This window comes from Plasmodium vinckei (genome assembly GCF_900681995.1).
Source record: "Plasmodium vinckei vinckei genome assembly, chromosome: PVVCY_13".
Taxonomy (NCBI): Eukaryota; Apicomplexa; class Aconoidasida; order Haemosporida; family Plasmodiidae; genus Plasmodium; species Plasmodium vinckei.
In genome coordinates, this window is record NC_051305.1 from 2054623 (window position 1) to 2075624 (window position 21002).

The window sequence follows — 21002 nt, forward strand, 5'->3', positions numbered from 1 at the left end:
AGGAAAAAATATATGAAACAATAAATTATGTTTCAAATCTTATAAAAATAAAACACTACCCAATGTTGTGTGCAAATGGAATGAATTATTTCATTGGGAAAGTTCATATATATTTTACCCTTTTTGTACTGATTTAACAAATTTGAGGTGAATTGGGGGGATATTATCGGATATATGAGCAAATAAATCCAACGAATATGGATATTTAATTTAAAATTCATGTAGAAATATATTTTTAATAATGAATATATGATACGAGATAATTGGTATATGGTGTAAATATTATATTTATTTTACCCATAGCATTTGCATATTATGTGTATAAGCAATAAGAGATATGGTTATTCCAAGTCATTTAGGAAATATGGCAGTTGTAAACAAAATTGGAAAATAACATTAAAAATTTTTTTTAATTTAATTTTTGTTTTTCTTATGCTGGAGACAGTGTGATGTTGTACATGTTTAATTTTTAACAACAGAATAAAAATAGGACAGATAAAAGAATGAACAAATTAATATCCATCATGCAAATATTAATTTAAGCTAATTAAAAAAATATTATAAAATTATTAACACACAAATTTGGTATAAATTAGCTAGGTAGGATAAAAAAAAAAGTTGTACAAGCTAAAGAATCACAAAACAAATTAAGCATAATATATATGGATATTTGCTAGTTTGTTCAGGTTTTTTTTTTTTTTTTTTTTTTGAATATTTATTTTGGCTGTTTAATATGACACTTAATGTGAAGGGTCATATAAAAATGTTATAGATTTAAAAAAAATATGAACTGTTCATGTGTGTGATATAGTGTGCATTTTTTTGGGAGAAGAAGGGAGAATTATACTAAATGGAATTTATCATTTTAAATTTATTTTTTCCATTAAAAATAATAAAAAAATTTTCTAGACACTATACAGTTTGTTTTATATGTCAATTTTAAAATATAGACCTTATTATTATTAATTAAAAGAAATATATATATAAATACATGTGTGCATATATTATATATTAAATATGTTTATTATTATAAAATCCAAAATGTAGTATACTTATGGCTTTGTTTTTGCTTGTCTACATTTTCCCATTTTTTTTATCGTTATAAAAAATTAAAAATAAATATTTTGATCTTCCTTCATTTTATAGGAAGATTTATATAATAATTTTGAACTATATATTTACTTTTTCAATTTGGGTTATTTGAAAAAAGTAGCAGTTGCAAGCTTATTATAAATGTTACAACTAATAAAAAAATCAAAATTGCCAACATGAATAAAAAAAACAATGCAAAGAGTAAATCGAGGGGAGAAATTGTTAATAATAATATTCCTAACGAAATGAATACCACAGAAAGCAATAGCACCACCAAAACAGACAATACTACGAATGTGGTTAATAAATCAAGTATTGGGAAAACTTACGACATTAGTTCTTATAATCTACATAAATATAGTACTCCTGAAACAATAATTTCAAATGGGAACAATATGATAAATGGCTATTCTTATGATAAGGATTACGTGGGTAATGTACCAAAACAAAGTACATCACCTTATCCTTACAACAATACCATCCACAATTATAATAAGTATCAATCTAATTATCCGAAGAACATATCAAATAATTATTATGGCAATTCAAATGATAGCCCATACTTAAATGAAAAATATGGTTTGTATATTAACGGAGATAACGATAAAAATAATATTTATACAAACCCTACATGGAATGCTTCAAACCAACAAAATGACAAATATTCCTATATGAAACAAATGTCACATAATTATCCAAATGCTATTAAATCATCCGATAATAATCATCGTAGAAGTCAAAATCGTCGTTTGTTTTCAACAAAAAATATATTACCTCCAAAATATGGTAGATATAGAAAAATGGATGAAGAAGATCTTTATATGAATGCCCACAATTTTAATCTCAATCCGAATCATAACTCTTATGGTTATCAAAATAGTAGTAATTTTCCATCGAGAAGGAATAGATATAATTCGTTGTGCCATCCAGGGTATTCAAATTATCGTGATGAATATCCATATATAGATAATTTTAAGTTTAGAAATATTCCTCAAGAATTTTATTACTTAAGAAACGATGAACAAGGAGAAGATGATGAGTACCCTTATTTAAAAAGAAGACGTAGTTTTTCTTTAGGTGGTTGTAAATTAGGATTAGATAAATGTTTTTCTAAACCTGAATATGGATATATAATTCAAGGCCCAAACTTTTCACATGTAATTGATAATACTTCTTCTCAAAAGTGTGATGTGTTTAAAAAAGTGACATTAAAAATAGGAACTTATTTGGACAATGCTGTAAATATAGTAATAGATATGTTAGAGAATTCATATAAATCAATAGAAAAGAATAATAACACCAACGTTTACGATCTATATCCATTTTATAATCCAGATCCAGATTATACTAGAAAAGAAAGACCAACATTAAAGACTGGAAATAATTTACTTGATAAAATAAATTCCGCATTGGATGGGTCTACATTAGAAAAACATAAAAAGCTTCCAAAGAATTTTGGGAGAATTGCTGTTCCTAAGACACAAGAAACAGGTAGTATGGTTGTAGATGGAATAAATAGTATGTTAGATAATTTATTAAATGAACCTATATCTTATCAAAAATATGATTATTATAGTGATAAATATAAGAATGTGAAAAGTGGGCATGAGAAGCCTCTATAGGATTCAAAAAAAAATGAATAACAAAATGGGAAGAAGTATATGCTGGAAATAGTTCTACATTTGTGATAATCTTTTTGTATATTCTTATTTTATATGTTTATTTTTGTGATGGTATGGGAATAAATATAAGGGATGTGCATAACTTGGGAGTTATTGGAAAAGTATAAAATATGTTATTCTCTTATTTCATGGTGATATATATTAATTTATTTTTAAAATATATAGTATACGCATTTTTTATTTTTTCCTTTTAAAAAAAATTTGGCTTATGCTTGTGGTGCAACTATACTATTTTTGTCATTTCATGTTAATGTTTTTATTTATTTTTTAAAATATTATTCATTTAATTTGAAATATACTAAACAAATATCCGTAAAATATTTTTAAAAAAAGCATATAGGGTAATTCTTTGAAATGGTATTATATATAGGCAATAAAAAATGGCAAAAATGTAAATTAATATTTTTATATCGTTGCATAATTTTATTTTATAAAAAATTAGTAGCATTTTACATATGAAATTATTTGCTAGGACAAAATGTAGTAAAAACAAAGAAATAAAAGGATAAGAATAAAATGCAAAATAAAAAATAAAATACATATCATATACATACATCCAAACAAGAGCAGTATTACTACAATCTTCATGACATATATTTTTAATGTGTAAGGGTTATTTAAAATTTTATTAAAATTGGGAAATAGTTAAATGAGTTACAGTTTAGCATCAGCATATAAGTTGTGTAAAAGGGAAGTAAAATATATACATTATAAAAGTGTGCCACTAAATTTTGAAAATCTGAAGTAGGAAGAATCAAATAAATATGCAACTTATGGCAACATTATGTTATTGAATTTGTTTTATAAAATTTGTATAAATCATATTAATTTATAAATTTATGTGTATATAAAGTGAAAGAGGAAAGATATTGGTTTATACTAAGTTTAGTGGTAGGATTAATTAAAATAAGATATATATATATAAAATGCTTTCAGGTAGTTTTTTAAGAGTTAAAGGACATATATTAAGGGTTGTGTTTTCAAAATATAGTTTGTTTTATTTGATTATTTTTCGAATATTTAATTCTGTATTGATTCAAACAACATTTTTCCCTGATGAATTTGCTCAATCTGTCGAGATAGGTCATTACATGGTTTTTGGATATGGCCATATGCCATGGGAATGGGAACCTTGTATATCATTACGATCGATTGTACATCCATTATTTTATGCTATATTATTTTATATTTTAAAAATAAGTAAATTGGATTCCCCACTGTTAGTTTTATATGTACCTAAAATATTTCATGGAATATGTGCAGGAATTGTTGATTATATTTTTATAAAATTAATAATTCATTGGTATTGTATATTATATTATATAAAAGGAAAGAAAAAAGATGAATTTTATAATTTTATTGTTACAATTTTAGCTTGCTATTTTTTTTGTTGGTTTAATTTTTATAGTATTTGTAGAACCTCATCCAATTCATTTGAGTATTTATTCAATATAGTTGGTGTATATTTTTTGTCAAAAAATTATTACCCAAATATTATTTTACAAAAATATGATCAAGACAAAATAAAAAATTATGTTAATCATGATGTTTCACCGAATGAGAGTCCAAAATATGAGGTAGATAATTTTAACGATGGAAAAAATACAAGTACCTATAAAAGACGGGAAATAAAAATAGTTAAAAATAATGAACAAGTAAATGAAACAGAACTTATCAAAAATCAATCCTTTTATGATTCTTCAAAATGTTTAAATTTGTTTAACAATGATAATAATAATTTTTTTTCAATTTCAGACGATTTTTATAAAAACAAAAAATATCATATAAAAAATTTTATACTAAGTTTATTTTTTAGTTCCATTTGTGTTTTAATCAGACCTAATGCATTATTATTTTGGTTAATCATATATTTTTTTTACATCATAAAATCTGTGCATAGTACTATAGAAGTGTACGATAAAGACAACAGATGGAAGGAAATCCAACAAAGTAGTAACAAACTAACTTGGATCGAAGTATTAAGCATAGGAGTGATATATATGATTTTATTTTTATTTATTGCCATAGCTATAGACTCCTATTTTTATGGAAAAATAACAATATCTTTTTATAACTTTTTTATTTACAATTTTATTACTGGGGAAAATGGGTATTTTGGGGATTGTTTTTTTTTATATTATTTTTTTAGTGCAATACCGTCAATATATTTAACTTTAACACCTTTTACATATTATAAGTTTTTTAACTTATTTAAAAGGATAGTTAAAAAAAAAATATTTAAATTTGGCATATCAAGAATTGACAATGTAGTATATATTGCAACATTTTTTGAAATTCTAATTTTATCATTTAGTGATCATAAGGAGCATAAAATATTAATCGGGTATAATCCCTTTTTAAGCATATTTACTGGGGTGGGATTATATAAGTTTGGATTAAAAGTGGGAGTAAAAGACATTTTTTGTAACAACCAAACGAAAGAAGGAAATCAAAATGAAAAGATAAAGACAAGACGGATCTTTACAATTTTAGTAAACATAAGTTTTGTTCTTCATTTAATAAGCATTTTATTTTTTAGTGTAATACATAATAGATCTCCAGAAAATGTAGCAAAATATTTTCGAAACTTAAAAATAAATAATGATAATGAGGTTACAATATTTATAACTGATTGTTATGATATACCTTTATATTCACATATCCATCGAAGATATAAAATTGGTTTTTTAGATTGTACACCTTATATTAAAAATGAAAATGGAGAGACAATATATAATTGGAGAAAAAGAATATATGACGATAATTTTGGTAAACAATTTTTTAACATGTTTAATAATGATCATAAAATATCAAATTATATCGAACCATATATATTTGCAAATAAATCATTTTATTGGCTTGGTAATACTCATTATAATAAAAAAGATAAATTTAAGTTTATTTATGAAAAATTAAATTTTTCATGTTTGAAATATCGTTTTGATAATCCCTTACATGGAGAACCTCCATTATATATAGTAACAACTTCAAATAATCTAAAACATCTCAAACCTTTTTTAAAAAAATTTAACTATTATCAAGACACTCAACCATTTTTTTCCTATTTCCAAATAAATGATAAATACAAAATAAATTCAGTTTATCATTTTATATTCAAAAGACATATTGACCAATCAATTTCTTCATAAAATAAAATACCTTCAAAATCTTCATTAATTAGTTTTGTTAATTTTTGAAATTCTATGTCCTTTTCTACTATTTTTTTCGTAATTGTTTGTCATTTTTTTTGTGTGTGCATGTTAAAAAGTTAAATTAAAAAATTTTTTCATTTACTCTTTGCTTAAAAATGTGTAGCGTTTATTAATTGGAATGCATATATAATTATTATTTTTTGTCTTTTCATTTTTTATTATTCTCCTATAATAGGGTTAACATAAATACCTCATATTATTTTGATTGAGGACAAACTTTTATATAAATGCATACGAAAATATATAAAGAAATGAAAAAGTAGTTTAGATATGCATATTAAGGGAATAATATACACACTAAAAAGAGCAAGTGAAAATGTAAAACACATATGCGCATTATTTAACGGTTTTTTTCATTTTATATGCTAATATATATATATATATATATTTATTTATTTAAAAGAGGAAACGAATTTTAAGTTAAGACATTATACATATTGGAAAGCCCATTTAAGGTGTTTATAATGTTATTTTTACAATTTTTGTCATTAAAAAATATGAATATAAATTTGAATGAAGGTTATTTGGAAATAGCTTAGTAGTGTGTGGGTCATATAATACCTGAATAAGTAATAAGACAATATCATTAAGCTATATATAGTTTTTGCAAAAATATACGGATGTATATAATATGCATTTGTTGGGATGAATAATAATGGAAATGCAATCATGTGACAATAAAATAAATAATAAAGATGTCAATGAATTAAATTACACAAATAAAAACAGGTTAATAAAAAAAAATATCATATTTTAAGTTTTAAAAATAAAAGTGTGACATATATAGACTTTCTGAAATTAGTTTATTTTTTGCTTAAAATTAACCAAGAACATAATGTAGATATATGTTAGCATAAATTTTCTTACCTTTTTATCCTTATTTGAAATAATATGAATAGCTCTCTCTATTCAAACTGAAATATATATATGTGCTTGATTATAAACTTATTTATAGCAGAAGAAATCGAATTAATGAGATAGAATTAGGCTACAATAAGGAGTGCAATTATAAAATGTTTTTTTTTATAGTTCAATTGCAACAGAAGTTAAAAGATTTAGAAAAGGAAAATGAAAGTTAAACCTGCTTAATCTTACTGCAAATGTTTTCAAATTAATGTGTTATCCCGTGTGATGTTTGATAAGACAATAAGTTTTAGTTGCATTGTTATATACTCTTATTTTATCCATATCAATGCTTCACTTTCCCCTTCTTTTCTTTCCTCCCTTTTCAGGATTAAAAATACTATTGAAAAGATATAACAAAGAAACTATAGACCATGATAATAAAATGATAAAGAAAGTTTTGTTCATATTAAGTTGCATAATATTTGTTATTATTTTTTTCTTATTTTAAATTTATGGCATATTTATGATAATATAAAAACAAAGTATAAAAAAAAAAAAAGTGGAATAATAAAAATTTCAATATATTTAAAAACTTTTTATTCTTTCATTCAAACTGTGCAAATTAACAAAAATACTTCGAAACAAAAGAAAAAAAAAGTGAGCATGTTTAGAATACTTAAGAATGTGTTATCCAAATGTATGTGAACTAATAAAAGTGTATATATCACAATATATTCACTTTTTTAATACATTTTCCATATTTTATTTGGTTACAATTCTAAAAATATGAAACCCTTTATTCTTCTTAAAATATATAGCCATATGAATCTCATTTATATGAATTTAATTGCAGTAGAAAATGACAAAAATGTAACAAAAATATAGCAAAAATGTACAAAACAATGAATAAAAGGTGCTAGTAATAATACTAGGAACAAAAAACATATTGTTAGTTATCATTTTGAATATATTGGAGACATGTAGCAATGTGGATAAAATTAAACAAAGCATATCTGTGCAATATGCACATATATATATGTGTGTCTCTCTTTTCTAAGAATTTACACCAATGAGCATTTGATCGGATTTGCTTAAATAAGAGCTTGGATTGGCACTTATAAAGGGATTTGAATTGAAACGAGGATTTATTTCATTTTCTAAAGGTGCTTGTTGTGATATGCTATTATTTGTATTTGGACTAACATCACGATATTCATCTTCTGCTTCTTTTCCTTGACAATTAACTTCACAACATGCTGAGAATATTCCTTTTATGTTAGTGTTATTTTTGGGAGTATATTGATCTACATATTCATCTCCAACAGGTAAATATCCTTGAGGTGATTGTAAATCATTATGTGTATAATCAGGTATTTTGGGATTTTTTTTTACCATTACAGGAGGTATATGTTTGATGGTTTGTACTGGGTATGGGACAATTAATGGTGGTGGGCATTCTAAATTTACATCAAATTTAGGCACAAACTTTTGTACATATATAATTTTTTCAATTGGCTTCCATACATATTGTACTTCATCTACATATTTTGGTATTTCTATAATTTTTGGAACTCTTTTTTCAACTGTATCAACAACAACCTCTCTTTCCACTATTTTATCTACATATTTTATTTCAGGGACTTCTACTTCAACTATTTTTTGCTCACCAATATATTTAACTATAGGTCTAGGAACTTCATGTATTTCCCATTTGGGAACAAATTTATGTGTATATCCTGTAATAATAGGTATTATAATTTCTTTATCTACATATTTGACATTTGGAATTTCTACATTAGAACATTGTAGTTTTATATCCAATTTGGGTATATCATGTTTAATATTCTGATTATACACTTTTGGAACAACAAAATCTGTTACTTCAACTTGTGGTACTAAAATAATTTTATCTCTTCTTAGTATACCTTGAACTACTGATACTGGTATTATTGGCTGTGAACATTGTAGTTTTAATTTCCCATCATTAGTCCAAGACCATAATTTTTTGGGGTCACCATTTGAATCAGTTGGAATAGGACAATTTTGATCATCATATAAAGTTTCAGTTTCTGAAATATTTGTATCTCGAGGAGCATGATATGGTGACACTTGTCCTGGAATTTTATGGTCTTGTGCTTGGAATGGCAATGCTTGTCTTTCCCTACCTAATCCATACAACGAAGGAATATATTGAGTATTCATTGGTTCGTCATTATATTCATTTTCCATTCTATAATTATTTTGATCATTCATGTAGTTATATGTATCATTCAAATCAGTGTTTTGCTCATTCATGTAATTGCTTTTGTTTGTATTGCTTATATATTCTATTCCTTTGTTTTCATCATCATAGTAATTTTTAATTTTGCTTTGATCACTACTTAATGAGTGTTCTTCTTCTAAACTTGGGTCATAACTTATCTCCGAATTTTTGTTCATTTTCAAGAGGATTTTATATGTATCTCTATTAGATTGTTCAATCTTTCAAGGTCCAGCTATGAGTGTTATTGCTGTAATGTTGTTATATTTTATTCTATTTATTTTAAAAAAATTTTAATATTTATTTGAGATTAGTTACAACTTGAAAAATTAAGCATATTTACAAAGATATGCACACTTTTTTAATTTTAATGATGGGTCACAAAAATCAATAGCATTTCTTCAACACACAAGCAGCATTAAAGAAAACAGACAGTAAGAAATATAAACATGTATATATATAGAGAGAAAGAAATATATAAAACAATAATATTTCTAATTTTAAATACATGGAAAATTTAATAAAATGGTGTCCATATTATCGTTCTACTTAAAAATGAATGGACAATTTTATCAGTGCAAGAATAATTTTTTTTTTTAATTCTTATTTGGACAACGAAAAAAAACAATAAGTATTCAATCTAAAGTCTACAAATGGAATGAAATTATACAAAAGGATAATTATTATTAATTTTTTTTAAGATATCACAATAACAACAATGTAAAAGATATAATTCATACATAGACGTTATTCATATATATGTGCATGTTAAAAATTAACGTGTTTTAATACATAATTTTACACTCCTTGAAATAAAATTTTTATAATATATGTTTAATTTTTGGATTTATTTAAATGTGTGCACATTTTTATTTTTATTTTTATTTTATACTTAAAAAGCTATACCCAAAATATGTCTTTATTTTTCAAAAAAAGCTATAATTATGACATGTGCATATAAAATTACTATTTTTGTAGAATTTTTATGTACAAGCAAGAAATATTGTAAAAAAGTTACTTATAACAACTAATAACCAGATAAGCCATTTTAAATAAATAAAAAAATATATAGATATATTAAATTGAAATATTTTAACAAATCTATAAAATAAAGCAAAAATTTTTTGAAGATATTCCATTAGAAAAAAAATAAAAAAATATAAGTTTCCATATGTTGGATGCTAGGTATAATCAAAACCAAAAATGTGTACAATGCTTAAAAAATATATATCATTACGAAAAGGATTATTTCGTGTGACCAAATAAATAAATGACAAAAATGTATACATAATATACAATCTATATTTCTATATGCATAGCCGCTTAACAGAAAGACAAGTAAAAATATTAATTGTACTTAATTTTAAAACTATGTTTTTTTTTTGTTTTTCAATAAGATATATTAAAGAAATGTAAAAAAAAAAAAATGTAATTTCATTATATATAATTTTTTTAAACATACACAATAGGCCAAATGTTTATAAAAAAATTGTACACATGCATATATTATATTAATTAAATTTAGAATATAACGTCATCATCCGCTTGGATATTTGCATAATTGTTCGTCACTTTTACATGTTTGTGTCCACCATTATCCGGTAGGGCATGGTCTTCAGTTGCATCATTTAAATTTTCAGTTTTTTTTTCCTTTATTTTCTTTAACCTGTAAAATTCCTCTCTTTCAATTTCATCTAATTCTTTAATAATGTAGTTTATTCCTCCCTCTAATCGAGGTAGCACAATATTGTTCAAAGCATTTACCCTTCTATTCGTCATTTTTATTTCTTCATCGAGTGAAAAAAAAGCGACCTATAAAAAATAACAAAAATTAGCACGTGATAAAAAAAATATTATATAGAAGAATAATTATGGTTGATATTATTTTTCATTTTCTTTTTAACGAACCTGCATAGATGCCAATTTTACTAGCATATTTAGACATTGTAAATAATTTTCTCGTGTGTTATTAATAACTTGTCCTCCTGCAGCAACCCCTAAGTTGCCAAGTACATCAACAGTAGGGTCTATGTGCACTTGGAATATAGGCAATTTAACACCAGCAACATTATTAGTAGATAATGATAAGGTAACAACTGGTCTTTTTATTCCTTCAATAATTTGACCTTTAAAATCACCAGCAGCCCACACAGATTTTGCTAATGCAAAGGAAGCATTCCTCATATCTTCTCCAACCTTATTTTTAGTCTAAAATGTGAATGAAAAATATAAAAAGGACATAAGAAAGTGTAAGACATAATTTTGGTATAATTCTTATTAAATATGAATAAGGCAATTGAGAATTAAAAAAATGTTACCTTTACAATATCTTTTAATACATCTCTAAAATGAATAAATAAAGCATCACTTTTTTTTTTTAGTAAAGAATACCCTTGGAATGCACTTTTTTTCTTCTGCTTCATCAAATGCAGGGTTCTAATAAGAAAAAGACATCAAATAAAAATAATAAATTTCGAAAAAATAGCACAAAATTATATAATATGTAATAATTTTATTTTGATTTAAAATGGGAATTAAGTTGGATTAATGCATAAATCATAGGGATGTTCATTTTTATTTTTTCAGTGTCTAACATTCTAGATGGTACTGGTGTTGATTCGTCGAGGGCCCCCATTAAAAAAGATTTGTAGCTTTACAGTTTTGTATTATTTTGTTCTTTAAAATTAGTGTAATAGTAGAAACGCTATATAAAGAGATATACGACTAGGGTTTGCACAAAAGACACCACAAATGTATTTGAAGAGAATAACAAAATAAAAGTAGCTATTATATAATATTAACAAAATTGTAGAAATGAATAGATATGGAAAGATAAAGATACTGCTAATAATCCTAACACTATTAATAAAAAAAGGTAAAAATAATAAACTTAAAAAAAATTGATATTTATTTATACTACAAATAGAAGATAAAAGTGCATGTATTTTTATTAGTATAATAAAATACAGTCACATCAATAATATTAAAATAATATCAACATATGAATTATGGTAAATACAAAAAAAAAATAAGAGAAAAAAGTGTGACTATACATGTATATATTTATGCATATGTATGTGTGAATATTTTATTTACATTAAGAAACAAAAATTAAATTTGGAGCATCTTATGTATGATGCATATCCTATAACAAGAAATCATCACACATATATATATATATATTTATATGGGCACACGAAAAAAATAGTATTTTTTCTTTTTTTAACAAAAAAATATATATATATAATATATAGCCTCGGAAAATGTCTACTATATTAGAATATATGTATATGTAAATATATATATACAATAATTTTATGCTTTTCAAAATAAAGCAAATAATTCTTTTGGATATTATAAACTATAAGAATGAAAAAATGAGAACAAAATGTTGGTTTTTATTCTTGATATATTTGTTTTATGGATAATGTATGGTGTATACTAATTGGAGGCGGGTATATATATGTAAATTTCAAATATGCATAGTCACATAATTTTCTTAATTTAAACTTTTGTTAATTATTTTTAATAAATAATTTTAATATATATAGCATGTTTTTTCTTCTTAAAAAATATGGATATAAACTGATGTTTCTTTTTTCTTGTTTTTATTTTGAGTATTTTTTGCCAATTTTCCCAAAACGATAATATATGTATATGTATATATATATAATAATTTTTTTTTAATTTAAGTACTGAATAAATTGCATTATAAAGGTATATTTATTAACTACGCGTTTCCACAATAAATAATGTAATGGATACATATATATGTACCTTAATACCACAGAGAAATTATTTTATTCTCATATATATATTATATATTTTTTTTTTATAATATATTTAAATATTTTGTGTTTTATTCAGTTCCAAAATTAATCAATAAAATTACTTACAATAAAAACTAAAATAAAAAACTAGTATAAAAAAAATTGAGAATAAATCATTAACATTTATTCCACATGAAAAAAAAAAAAAATTTACAACAGGAGATTATTTATTATTTTCCCTCCCCTCTTTATATAAATTTTGGAAATGTATATATTAATATACATGTTATAAGGTTAATTGTTTCATTTTTTTTTAAATATAATTTTTTTACAAAATTTGATGAAACATTATTATTTTCAAAATAAAGCGACGGTATAAGGTATGGAAAAATATGTCTTACTTATTATAGATATTAAAATATTTATCCTCATGAATTAATAAGAGAGATATATATTTTTATATACACATGGTATATATATTATGAAAGAGAAATCTTTTATAATTTTTTGATAATAATAATAATAAGAAGAAGAATGATATTATCGATTTTACTAAGACCAATATACCACCTATTTTGTCAATAAAATATTGATAATTTTTGTATTTATTTATTTTATATATTTTTTTTAAAATGTTTATTTTTAAAAGTAAAAAATAATGAATTACATATTTATATGCATTTTTTTAATTGCTATGAGATAAAATAATATATAAAATTTTGAATATGCTCATAATAAACTATATAAAATAAATGGAAAAAAAAAATACAGTTTCATAATATACACATTTGGAAAATAATGCATTTCTTCTGGTTATTCCTTTAAACAATTTGATGGTGTAGAAATGGAAACAAAATTTTAATAAATTCGTTTCTAAGGAATATGTATACATATATTTGATCGTCCTTGGTTATTTCATTTTTTTATCGTTCACTTTTTTTTTTTTCCAGATTTATTTTGGTCATTGGTAGCTTTAGCTGCTGCTTTTTTGTCAACTTTGGCATTTTTATCAACTTTAGCTTGTTTTTCATTGACTTTTTTGTTATCAACTTTTTTGGAACTTTCAGATTTTTTATCTACATTTTTTTTAGTTTTTGATTTATCATCCTTACTACTTTTTGCCTTATCATTTTTTTTAGCATCTTTGGAAAGATTTTTTTTGACTTTAAGTTTCTTTCCTACATCATTATCTTTTTTTGTAACTAATTGACTTTTATATTTTCTAAGAAGTTGTTTGTATTCTTTCATGGCTTTCTTTTTCTCAGCAATACGTTTTTCTTTAGCAGCAATAAGTGATCTCTTTCTAAGTAATCTTTTTTCAGTAACAAGTCTTTGAATTTTTGGTTTAATAAATCTGGTTTTTCCATTTTTGCTTATAGCTCTTCCGATTACATATTTTCTAACATCATCAGTTTTATCAAGGTTAAATAATTTTCTAATTTTGCTAGCTCTTTTTGGTCCTAATTTTTTTCCTACTGCTTTATCAGTTAAACCTTCGATTTCATTAGCCCCTTTTTTAACTAAGGCTAAATTAAGAGCTGATAGATCTTGACCTACTATACATCCTCTAACGGATTTTCTTTTTTTTTCTCCCTTTTTTCTTGGTCTATAGCATTTCATACCTTTTTTAAATAAAAGCCTTACACGATGGTTAGTTAAAACACCTTGCATCATTGGAAATCCTTGTTTGTCATTACCTCCAGTTATTCTAAAAATATAACCTGAGAATTCTTCCCCTATTGAATCACCTGGTACTATATTTCCAATCCTCCTTTCCATAAAGGGAAGTAATTTCTTTTCATCATCGATTTCTATGCTCTTTTGAACATTGTTTAAGGGGTTTGATATGTTTAGCTTCATTTTTGCTGCGGAGTGTAAAAAAAAAAAAAATATTTTTAAAACGGTAAAAAAAAATATCTATTATGTATGTATATGTATGGGAAAAAAATTACAAAAAATTTAGCCGTAAAAAAAAGTGTGAGCAGTATGGAGAATGGATACGTAGGAAACATGAAAAGGTATATATATATTACATAAAATATATACTATATATTTTTTAAATTATGAACGAGCCAATTTAAATATAATATATATAATACATAAATATGAATAAGCCAAGAATACAGTTTTATAAAATATTCACAAATATATATATATTATATAATGTATTTTGCTTTTTTAAAAAATTCTAAATTTACCTTTATTATTGCTATGCTAAAAAAATTAGTTGGAATTATTGATCTTGGAATTAGTTATTTTCATGTAAATTTAAATATAATTATAAATAAACAAAAATTAAAATTTAATAAAAATATTGTAAAAAAAAAAAAAAATATTTAACAAAATAAAGTGAAATATAGATAATAATAATTACGTAGCATTTTTTAGCTTATACAACATGTGGAACTCTTAGTTAATGTTTTATTTTTCCATATAAAAATAATAATTATTTATATGCATTATTGGGAATTTTTTACATATAAAATATATTGCTTATTATTTATATGCATGTTAAACATGTTTACATTATACCGTTTTTTTTGGCCTTGTAATAAATAAGGAGTTCATATTTCCTCCATTTATAATTTTATTATTTATATATACCCATGCAATTTTATTTTATATAAATAATGCAAACGTTGCTACTTAAGGGGAACATATTATATTTCTAAGAATATTAAGGGCAATCCATCCCATATTTTTTAGCGCCTTTTAATAAGGAAAACCTTTTATAGTAAATTATTAATTTTTGTGCAATATATTATTGCCAAAATATAAGTGAACATAATAAAGGGAAGCGGCATATATATACCTACCACCACCTTGCTTTATCCATTTCACTATATATTATATAACCGCCTATCTATATTTATTAAAGTAATATATAGAATATCCTTTTATAATTAATATTTAAATTTGTTTAAAATTAAAAAATATATATACCCTTCATTTAATATATTTAAAATTTTCACGTTGCATTAAAAATAATATGGGTAATATTTTTTCCTTTTATTTATATACCGAAATTTTTTATTTTTATTTCCTCAATAAAATTTAATATATATATAATAATTAATTTTACACAGTAATGATAAATTATATATACATCCCCATTTTCCTTATAAGTTCTACAAAGGAAGGAAAAAAAAATTAAGATAATAACTTTATGTTCTTTATTTTAATTTCATTATTTTATAATAATTTTTTTGCTTTGTATATATATCAAAAATATAAGGAATATGCTTGATATTAGTAAAAATATAAAGGCTTATTTTCCTTATATAAAATATATAATAAATAATAGCACAACCCCCTTCAGTGCTCCCCTTTATTTTTACCTTAGTATATTCCTAAGTAGTATATAACTTTAAAAAGAATTTATAAATGAATAAAAAAATTGTACTTATTTTTATATTTATACATTTTTAGTAGTTATTTTGTTTTTTTTAAAAAAACAAGTGTTTATAATTTTATCAAAAATGTAAAGAATAATTTATTTTTTATGGTTATCTTTAAAATGGTAAATTGGAATATTTCGAAATTATTTCAAAGGAAAATATACATATAGAACATAACAAAAGGAAATAAATAAAAGATATGGTTGTATATTTAGTTAGGTATTTTCTATGTAATAGCTGTTTTTAATATGTTAATGAGATATAAATTAAAAATAACATCATGGTTTTATGTTTAAAAAAGAACATAACTAATGTATAAGTTTCCTCAAATTGTTCATACACAAAAATGTTCTTATATATCATGTAAAATAATTTGGATATTTGTAAATTTGGGTAGGCTATTTTAATAAGTTAGTATTGTCTGTTTTTTCACTTCCATTTTAATGTAGTGTAGTGGTTTTATGTAGCCCGCTTAATGATGGATATACTCATTTGAAACCGCTAAACAAGTAAAGAATTGACAACATAGACAATATTGTATATGCCAAATAAATTACATATAGTTAAAAGTATAAGAATGTATATGTGATATACTTTCACTTCAAAACAATGTATCATATGCATAACACCGACGGAAAATGGTGCATGCTATATATGTTATTAATTTAAAAAAAAATATATTTACTAAAATATTTCGTTATAAAATGGTAATATTATAATTTGTTTATATATATAATTAATATATTATATAAACTTTTGAGGGATTACTAATTTATTATATGTGTGTGCATTGGGATGGTAAAAATAGCATCCCTTCATCATTGATGAGGCAATATTAATGTGTGTGTATTTTTGCTTTATATATTTTAATTTAAAATAAAAATTTATAATCAAAATAATTTATCAGAACATTAATTATAAAATGCCAATTTGTAATTATTAAAATTAAGATACTTACATTAATTAGGTAAAAAATAAAAAGGAAATATAACTAATGTGTATATATTTTAAAATATATATGTTTTATTCAAAACGCTAATTCGGTCGCAATTATATAAATACTGTTGCAATTGTGTCTGTACCTTCAATGCTTATCACATTAAATATTATGATATCAAACATGCATATATATTGATATAATATATATATGCATGCATACAATACTAAATATCATAACAATCTTGCACGCGTGTACGTATAAAAAAATGTCAATTTTTTTAATATAGATATGTATTGATATTTTTTTAACAAAATAAGTACAATTAAATTTTTATGTTTTTTTCCTTTTTATTTTTTCGTATTTAAAAATTTAACATAACCACCGACACATTGTGGTTTTCAACTAGCTTTATTTCAATTATTTTTTTTTTTTTCCGAACTCTTTAATTTTTCGCAAAATAAATTAAAAAATATATAACACTATAAGAATAGTATGGTAAAATATTTAAATTAAACTTAAAAGTGAGTTTAAAAAATAAAGCAAAATTAAGTTAAATTAATATGCTTGAGTGTACGTATGTCTATATGAGCTTGATTATATGTGTAGGATACCGATAAAAATATCAAGGCAATATTCACCTTCCCCAAATCAGTGATAGTGAAACGAAAATAATTTACAAAGGTGTATGTGTCTTCATCTGTTTACAAAGTTTGGTAGACGGGTATATGTACATGCATATATGGATATACTTACACACAATATATCATAGAACTTTTGTTGAGACAATATGAAGAATGCTGGTGTTAATTTTAGTAATTGTGTAAAAAAATATTGCAGCAAAAGTAATAACCCGTTTGAAAAATTGAGAAAAAAATTTAATAAAGGGGATTATCATTATTATGATTTAAATGAATTAAACGATAGTAGAGTAAAAAGTTTGCCATATTCTATAAGAATATTGCTTGAATCCGCAATACGTAATTGTGATAATTTAAAAGTAACTGAAGAAAATGTAAAAACAATATTAGGATGGAAAGATAATTGTAAGAAAATGAAAGAAATTCCATTTATGCCTGCTCGTGTTTTATTACAAGATTTAACGGGTGTACCATGTATAGTAGATTTAGCTACAATGAGAGATACTGCAGAAATGTTGGGTGGTGATGCAAACAAAATAAATCCTCTTATTCCAGTTGATTTAGTTATTGATCATTCAGTACAAGTAGATCATAGTAGAAGTTCTAAAGCAATAGAATTTAATGAAAAAAGAGAATTTGAAAGAAATTTAGAAAGATTTAAATTTCTTAAATGGGGTATGAACTCATTTGAAAATATGTTAATTTTACCACCTGGATCAGGAATAGTACATCAAATAAATTTAGAATATTTAGCACATTGTGTATTTAAAAATAATAATAATAATTTAATATATCCTGATAGTGTTGTTGGTACTGATTCCCATACAACTATGATAAATGGATTGGGTGTATTAGGTTGGGGTGTTGGAGGTATTGAAGCTGAAGCTACAATGTTAGGATTGCCAATATCTATGACTTTACCTGAAGTGGTAGGAATAAATGTTGTAGGAAAATTATCTGATAATTTATTAAGTACTGATATAGTTTTATATATTACATCATTTTTAAGAAAAGAAGTAGGGGTTGTAAATAAATATGTCGAATTTTTTGGGCCAAGTTTAAAAGATTTAAGGCTAGCTGATAGAGCAACAATAGCTAATATGGCACCAGAATATGGAGCTACAGTAGGTTTTTTCGGTATTGATGATACAACATTAGAATATTTAAAACAAACAGGAAGAGATGATGATAAAATAAATTTAGTTCGAGATTATTTACAAAAAAATATGTTATATAATAATTATTCTGAAAATATAGAATATACAGATGTATATACTTTAGATTTATCAAAGTTAAGTTTATCAGTATCAGGTCCTAAAAGACCACATGATAATATATTATTACCTGAATTACATAATGACTTTAAAATGTGTCTTGATTCACCAATTGGTTTTAAAGGATATAATATAAGTAAGGAGGATCAAAAAAAAGAAATTTCATTTGAATATAAGACTGGAGATGGAGGTACCTATAAATTATCACATGGTAGTATTGTGTTAGCAGCAATTACATCATGTACAAATACAAGTAATTCATCTTCTATGATTGCTGCTGGTTTGTTAGCTAAAAAAGCAGTTGAATTAGGAATAAAACCGATCCCATATATTAAAAGTTCTTTATCTCCTGGATCTAAAGCTGTTCAGAAATATTTAGAAGCAGGTGGACTATTAAGTTATTTAGAAAAATTAGGATTTTATAATGTTGGTTATGGTTGTATGACATGTATAGGAAATAGTGGTAGTTTAGATGCAGAGGTCGAAGATGTGATAAATAATCATGATTTAGTTTGTTCATCTGTTTTGTCAGGAAATCGAAATTTTGAAGGACGTATACATCCATTAATTAAAGCAAATTATTTAGCTTCCCCAGTCTTAGTTGTATTATTAAGTCTAATAGGTCATGTTAATAAAGATATAACAAAATATACATTTGAATGTAATGGAAAGATTGTTAAAGCTTTAGATTTAATTCCAAACAAAGATGAAATAAATGAGTATGAAGAAAAATATGTTAAGCCAGATTTATATAAGGATATATATAAAAACATAAAATATGTTAATAAATATTGGAATGATATACAAATAAAAAAAAATAAATTATTTGAATGGGATAAAAATTCGACTTATATACATAAACCTCCATATTTTGATGGTATGAAAATGCAACCTCAAAAGATAGAAGACATAAAAAATGCTAATATATTATTATTATTAGGTGATAGTATAACAACAGATCATATATCACCAGCTGGTATGATACATAAAAAATCAGAAGCATATAAATTTTTAAAATCAAAAGGTGTAAAGGATGATGATTTAAATACATATGGATCAAGAAGAGGTAATGATGAGGTTATGGTTCGAGGTACTTTTGCTAATATAAGATTAATTAATAAATTATGCCCTGATAAAGGTCCTAATACTATATATATACCTTCCAATGAATTAATGTCTGTATATGAAGCAGCTATGAGATATAAGGAAAATAATAAAGATGTTATAATTATTGCTGGTAAAGAATATGGTTGTGGTAGTTCTAGAGATTGGGCAGCTAAAGGATCTCATCTTTTGGGTGTTAAAGCTATTATTGCTGAATCATTTGAAAGAATTCATAGAAGTAACTTAATAGGAATGAGTGTATTACCATTACAATTTTTAAATAAAGAAAATGCTCAACACTATAATATAGATGGTACTGAAACATTTTCTATTTTATTAAATGAGGGTAATCTAAAACCAGGACAAACTATAACTGTTGAAATGACACAAAAAGGAAAAACCATCAAATTTGATGTTCTATGTAGAATAGATACTGAAATTGAAGTTCAATATTTCAAGAATGGTGGAATATTGAAATATGTCCTTCGATCGTTAGCCAAAAAGGAAGATGCTTAAAAATGGATAAAGTCATGTTTTATAATTTTGATAAATTTCACTATGGATTAGCTTGCCAATACTACACCGATCAAGCTCGATTTGTAGTGGATCATTACAATATTTTTATTGAAAAACGAGGACGCTAATAATAGCTAGCTAAAAATAGTTCATGTACCTATTTGACCATTTTTTTTCGTTGTGAGTTATTTGCTCAGTTTTTGGAATTTCCGAACTATGTTTATGCATGCTTATTTATTTAAATTTAATTTCACTCGTTTAATATTTTTT

General features: G+C 23.8%; 7 protein-coding genes across 7 annotated transcripts; 4 read left to right on the plus strand and 3 right to left on the minus strand.

The window, feature by feature from the left end:
• Nucleotides 1-1268: 1268 nt before the first annotated feature.
• Nucleotides 1269-2714, plus strand: PVVCY_1305770 (inner membrane complex suture component, putative; the record flags this gene model as incomplete). The annotated part of the gene is made up of 1 exon (XM_008624248.1): nt 1269-2714. One exon carries the CDS (start codon nt 1269-1271, stop codon nt 2712-2714), a length of 1446 nt encoding a protein of 481 aa, XP_008622470.1.
• Nucleotides 2715-3700: 986 nt separating this feature from the next.
• On the plus strand, nt 3701-5923 carry PVVCY_1305780 (GPI mannosyltransferase 3, putative; the record flags this gene model as incomplete). Its single annotated transcript, XM_008624249.2, has 1 exon — nt 3701-5923. One exon carries the CDS (start codon nt 3701-3703, stop codon nt 5921-5923), a length of 2223 nt encoding a protein of 740 aa, XP_008622471.2.
• Nucleotides 5924-6641: 718 nt separating this feature from the next.
• Nucleotides 6642-7340, plus strand: PVVCY_1305790 (conserved Plasmodium protein, unknown function; the record flags this gene model as incomplete). The annotated part of the gene is made up of 3 exons (XM_037634793.1): nt 6642-6715; nt 6942-7060; nt 7219-7340. 3 exons carry the CDS (start codon nt 6642-6644, stop codon nt 7338-7340), a joined length of 315 nt encoding a protein of 104 aa, XP_037490840.1.
• A 545-nt stretch (nt 7341-7885) lies between these two features.
• On the minus strand, nt 7886-9271 carry PVVCY_1305800 (inner membrane complex protein 1k, putative; the record flags this gene model as incomplete). The annotated part of the gene is made up of 1 exon (XM_008624251.2): nt 7886-9271. One exon carries the CDS (start codon nt 9269-9271, stop codon nt 7886-7888), a length of 1386 nt encoding a protein of 461 aa, XP_008622473.1.
• Nucleotides 9272-10613: 1342 nt separating this feature from the next.
• Nucleotides 10614-11727, minus strand: PVVCY_1305810 (V-type proton ATPase subunit D, putative; the record flags this gene model as incomplete). The annotated part of the gene is made up of 4 exons (XM_008624252.2): nt 10614-10904; nt 11001-11300; nt 11411-11528; nt 11687-11727. The coding sequence occupies 4 exons, from the start codon at nt 11725-11727 to the stop codon at nt 10614-10616; spliced, it is 750 nt and encodes a 249-aa protein (XP_008622474.1).
• A 2065-nt stretch (nt 11728-13792) lies between these two features.
• PVVCY_1305820 (40S ribosomal protein S6, putative) lies at nt 13793-14722 on the minus strand (the record flags this gene model as incomplete). Its single annotated transcript, XM_008624253.1, has 1 exon — nt 13793-14722. The coding sequence occupies one exon, from the start codon at nt 14720-14722 to the stop codon at nt 13793-13795; it is 930 nt and encodes a 309-aa protein (XP_008622475.1).
• Nucleotides 14723-17987: 3265 nt separating this feature from the next.
• On the plus strand, nt 17988-20732 carry PVVCY_1305830 (aconitate hydratase, putative; the record flags this gene model as incomplete). Its single annotated transcript, XM_008624254.1, has 1 exon — nt 17988-20732. One exon carries the CDS (start codon nt 17988-17990, stop codon nt 20730-20732), a length of 2745 nt encoding a protein of 914 aa, XP_008622476.1.
• Between the last annotated feature and the right edge of the window lie 270 nt (nt 20733-21002).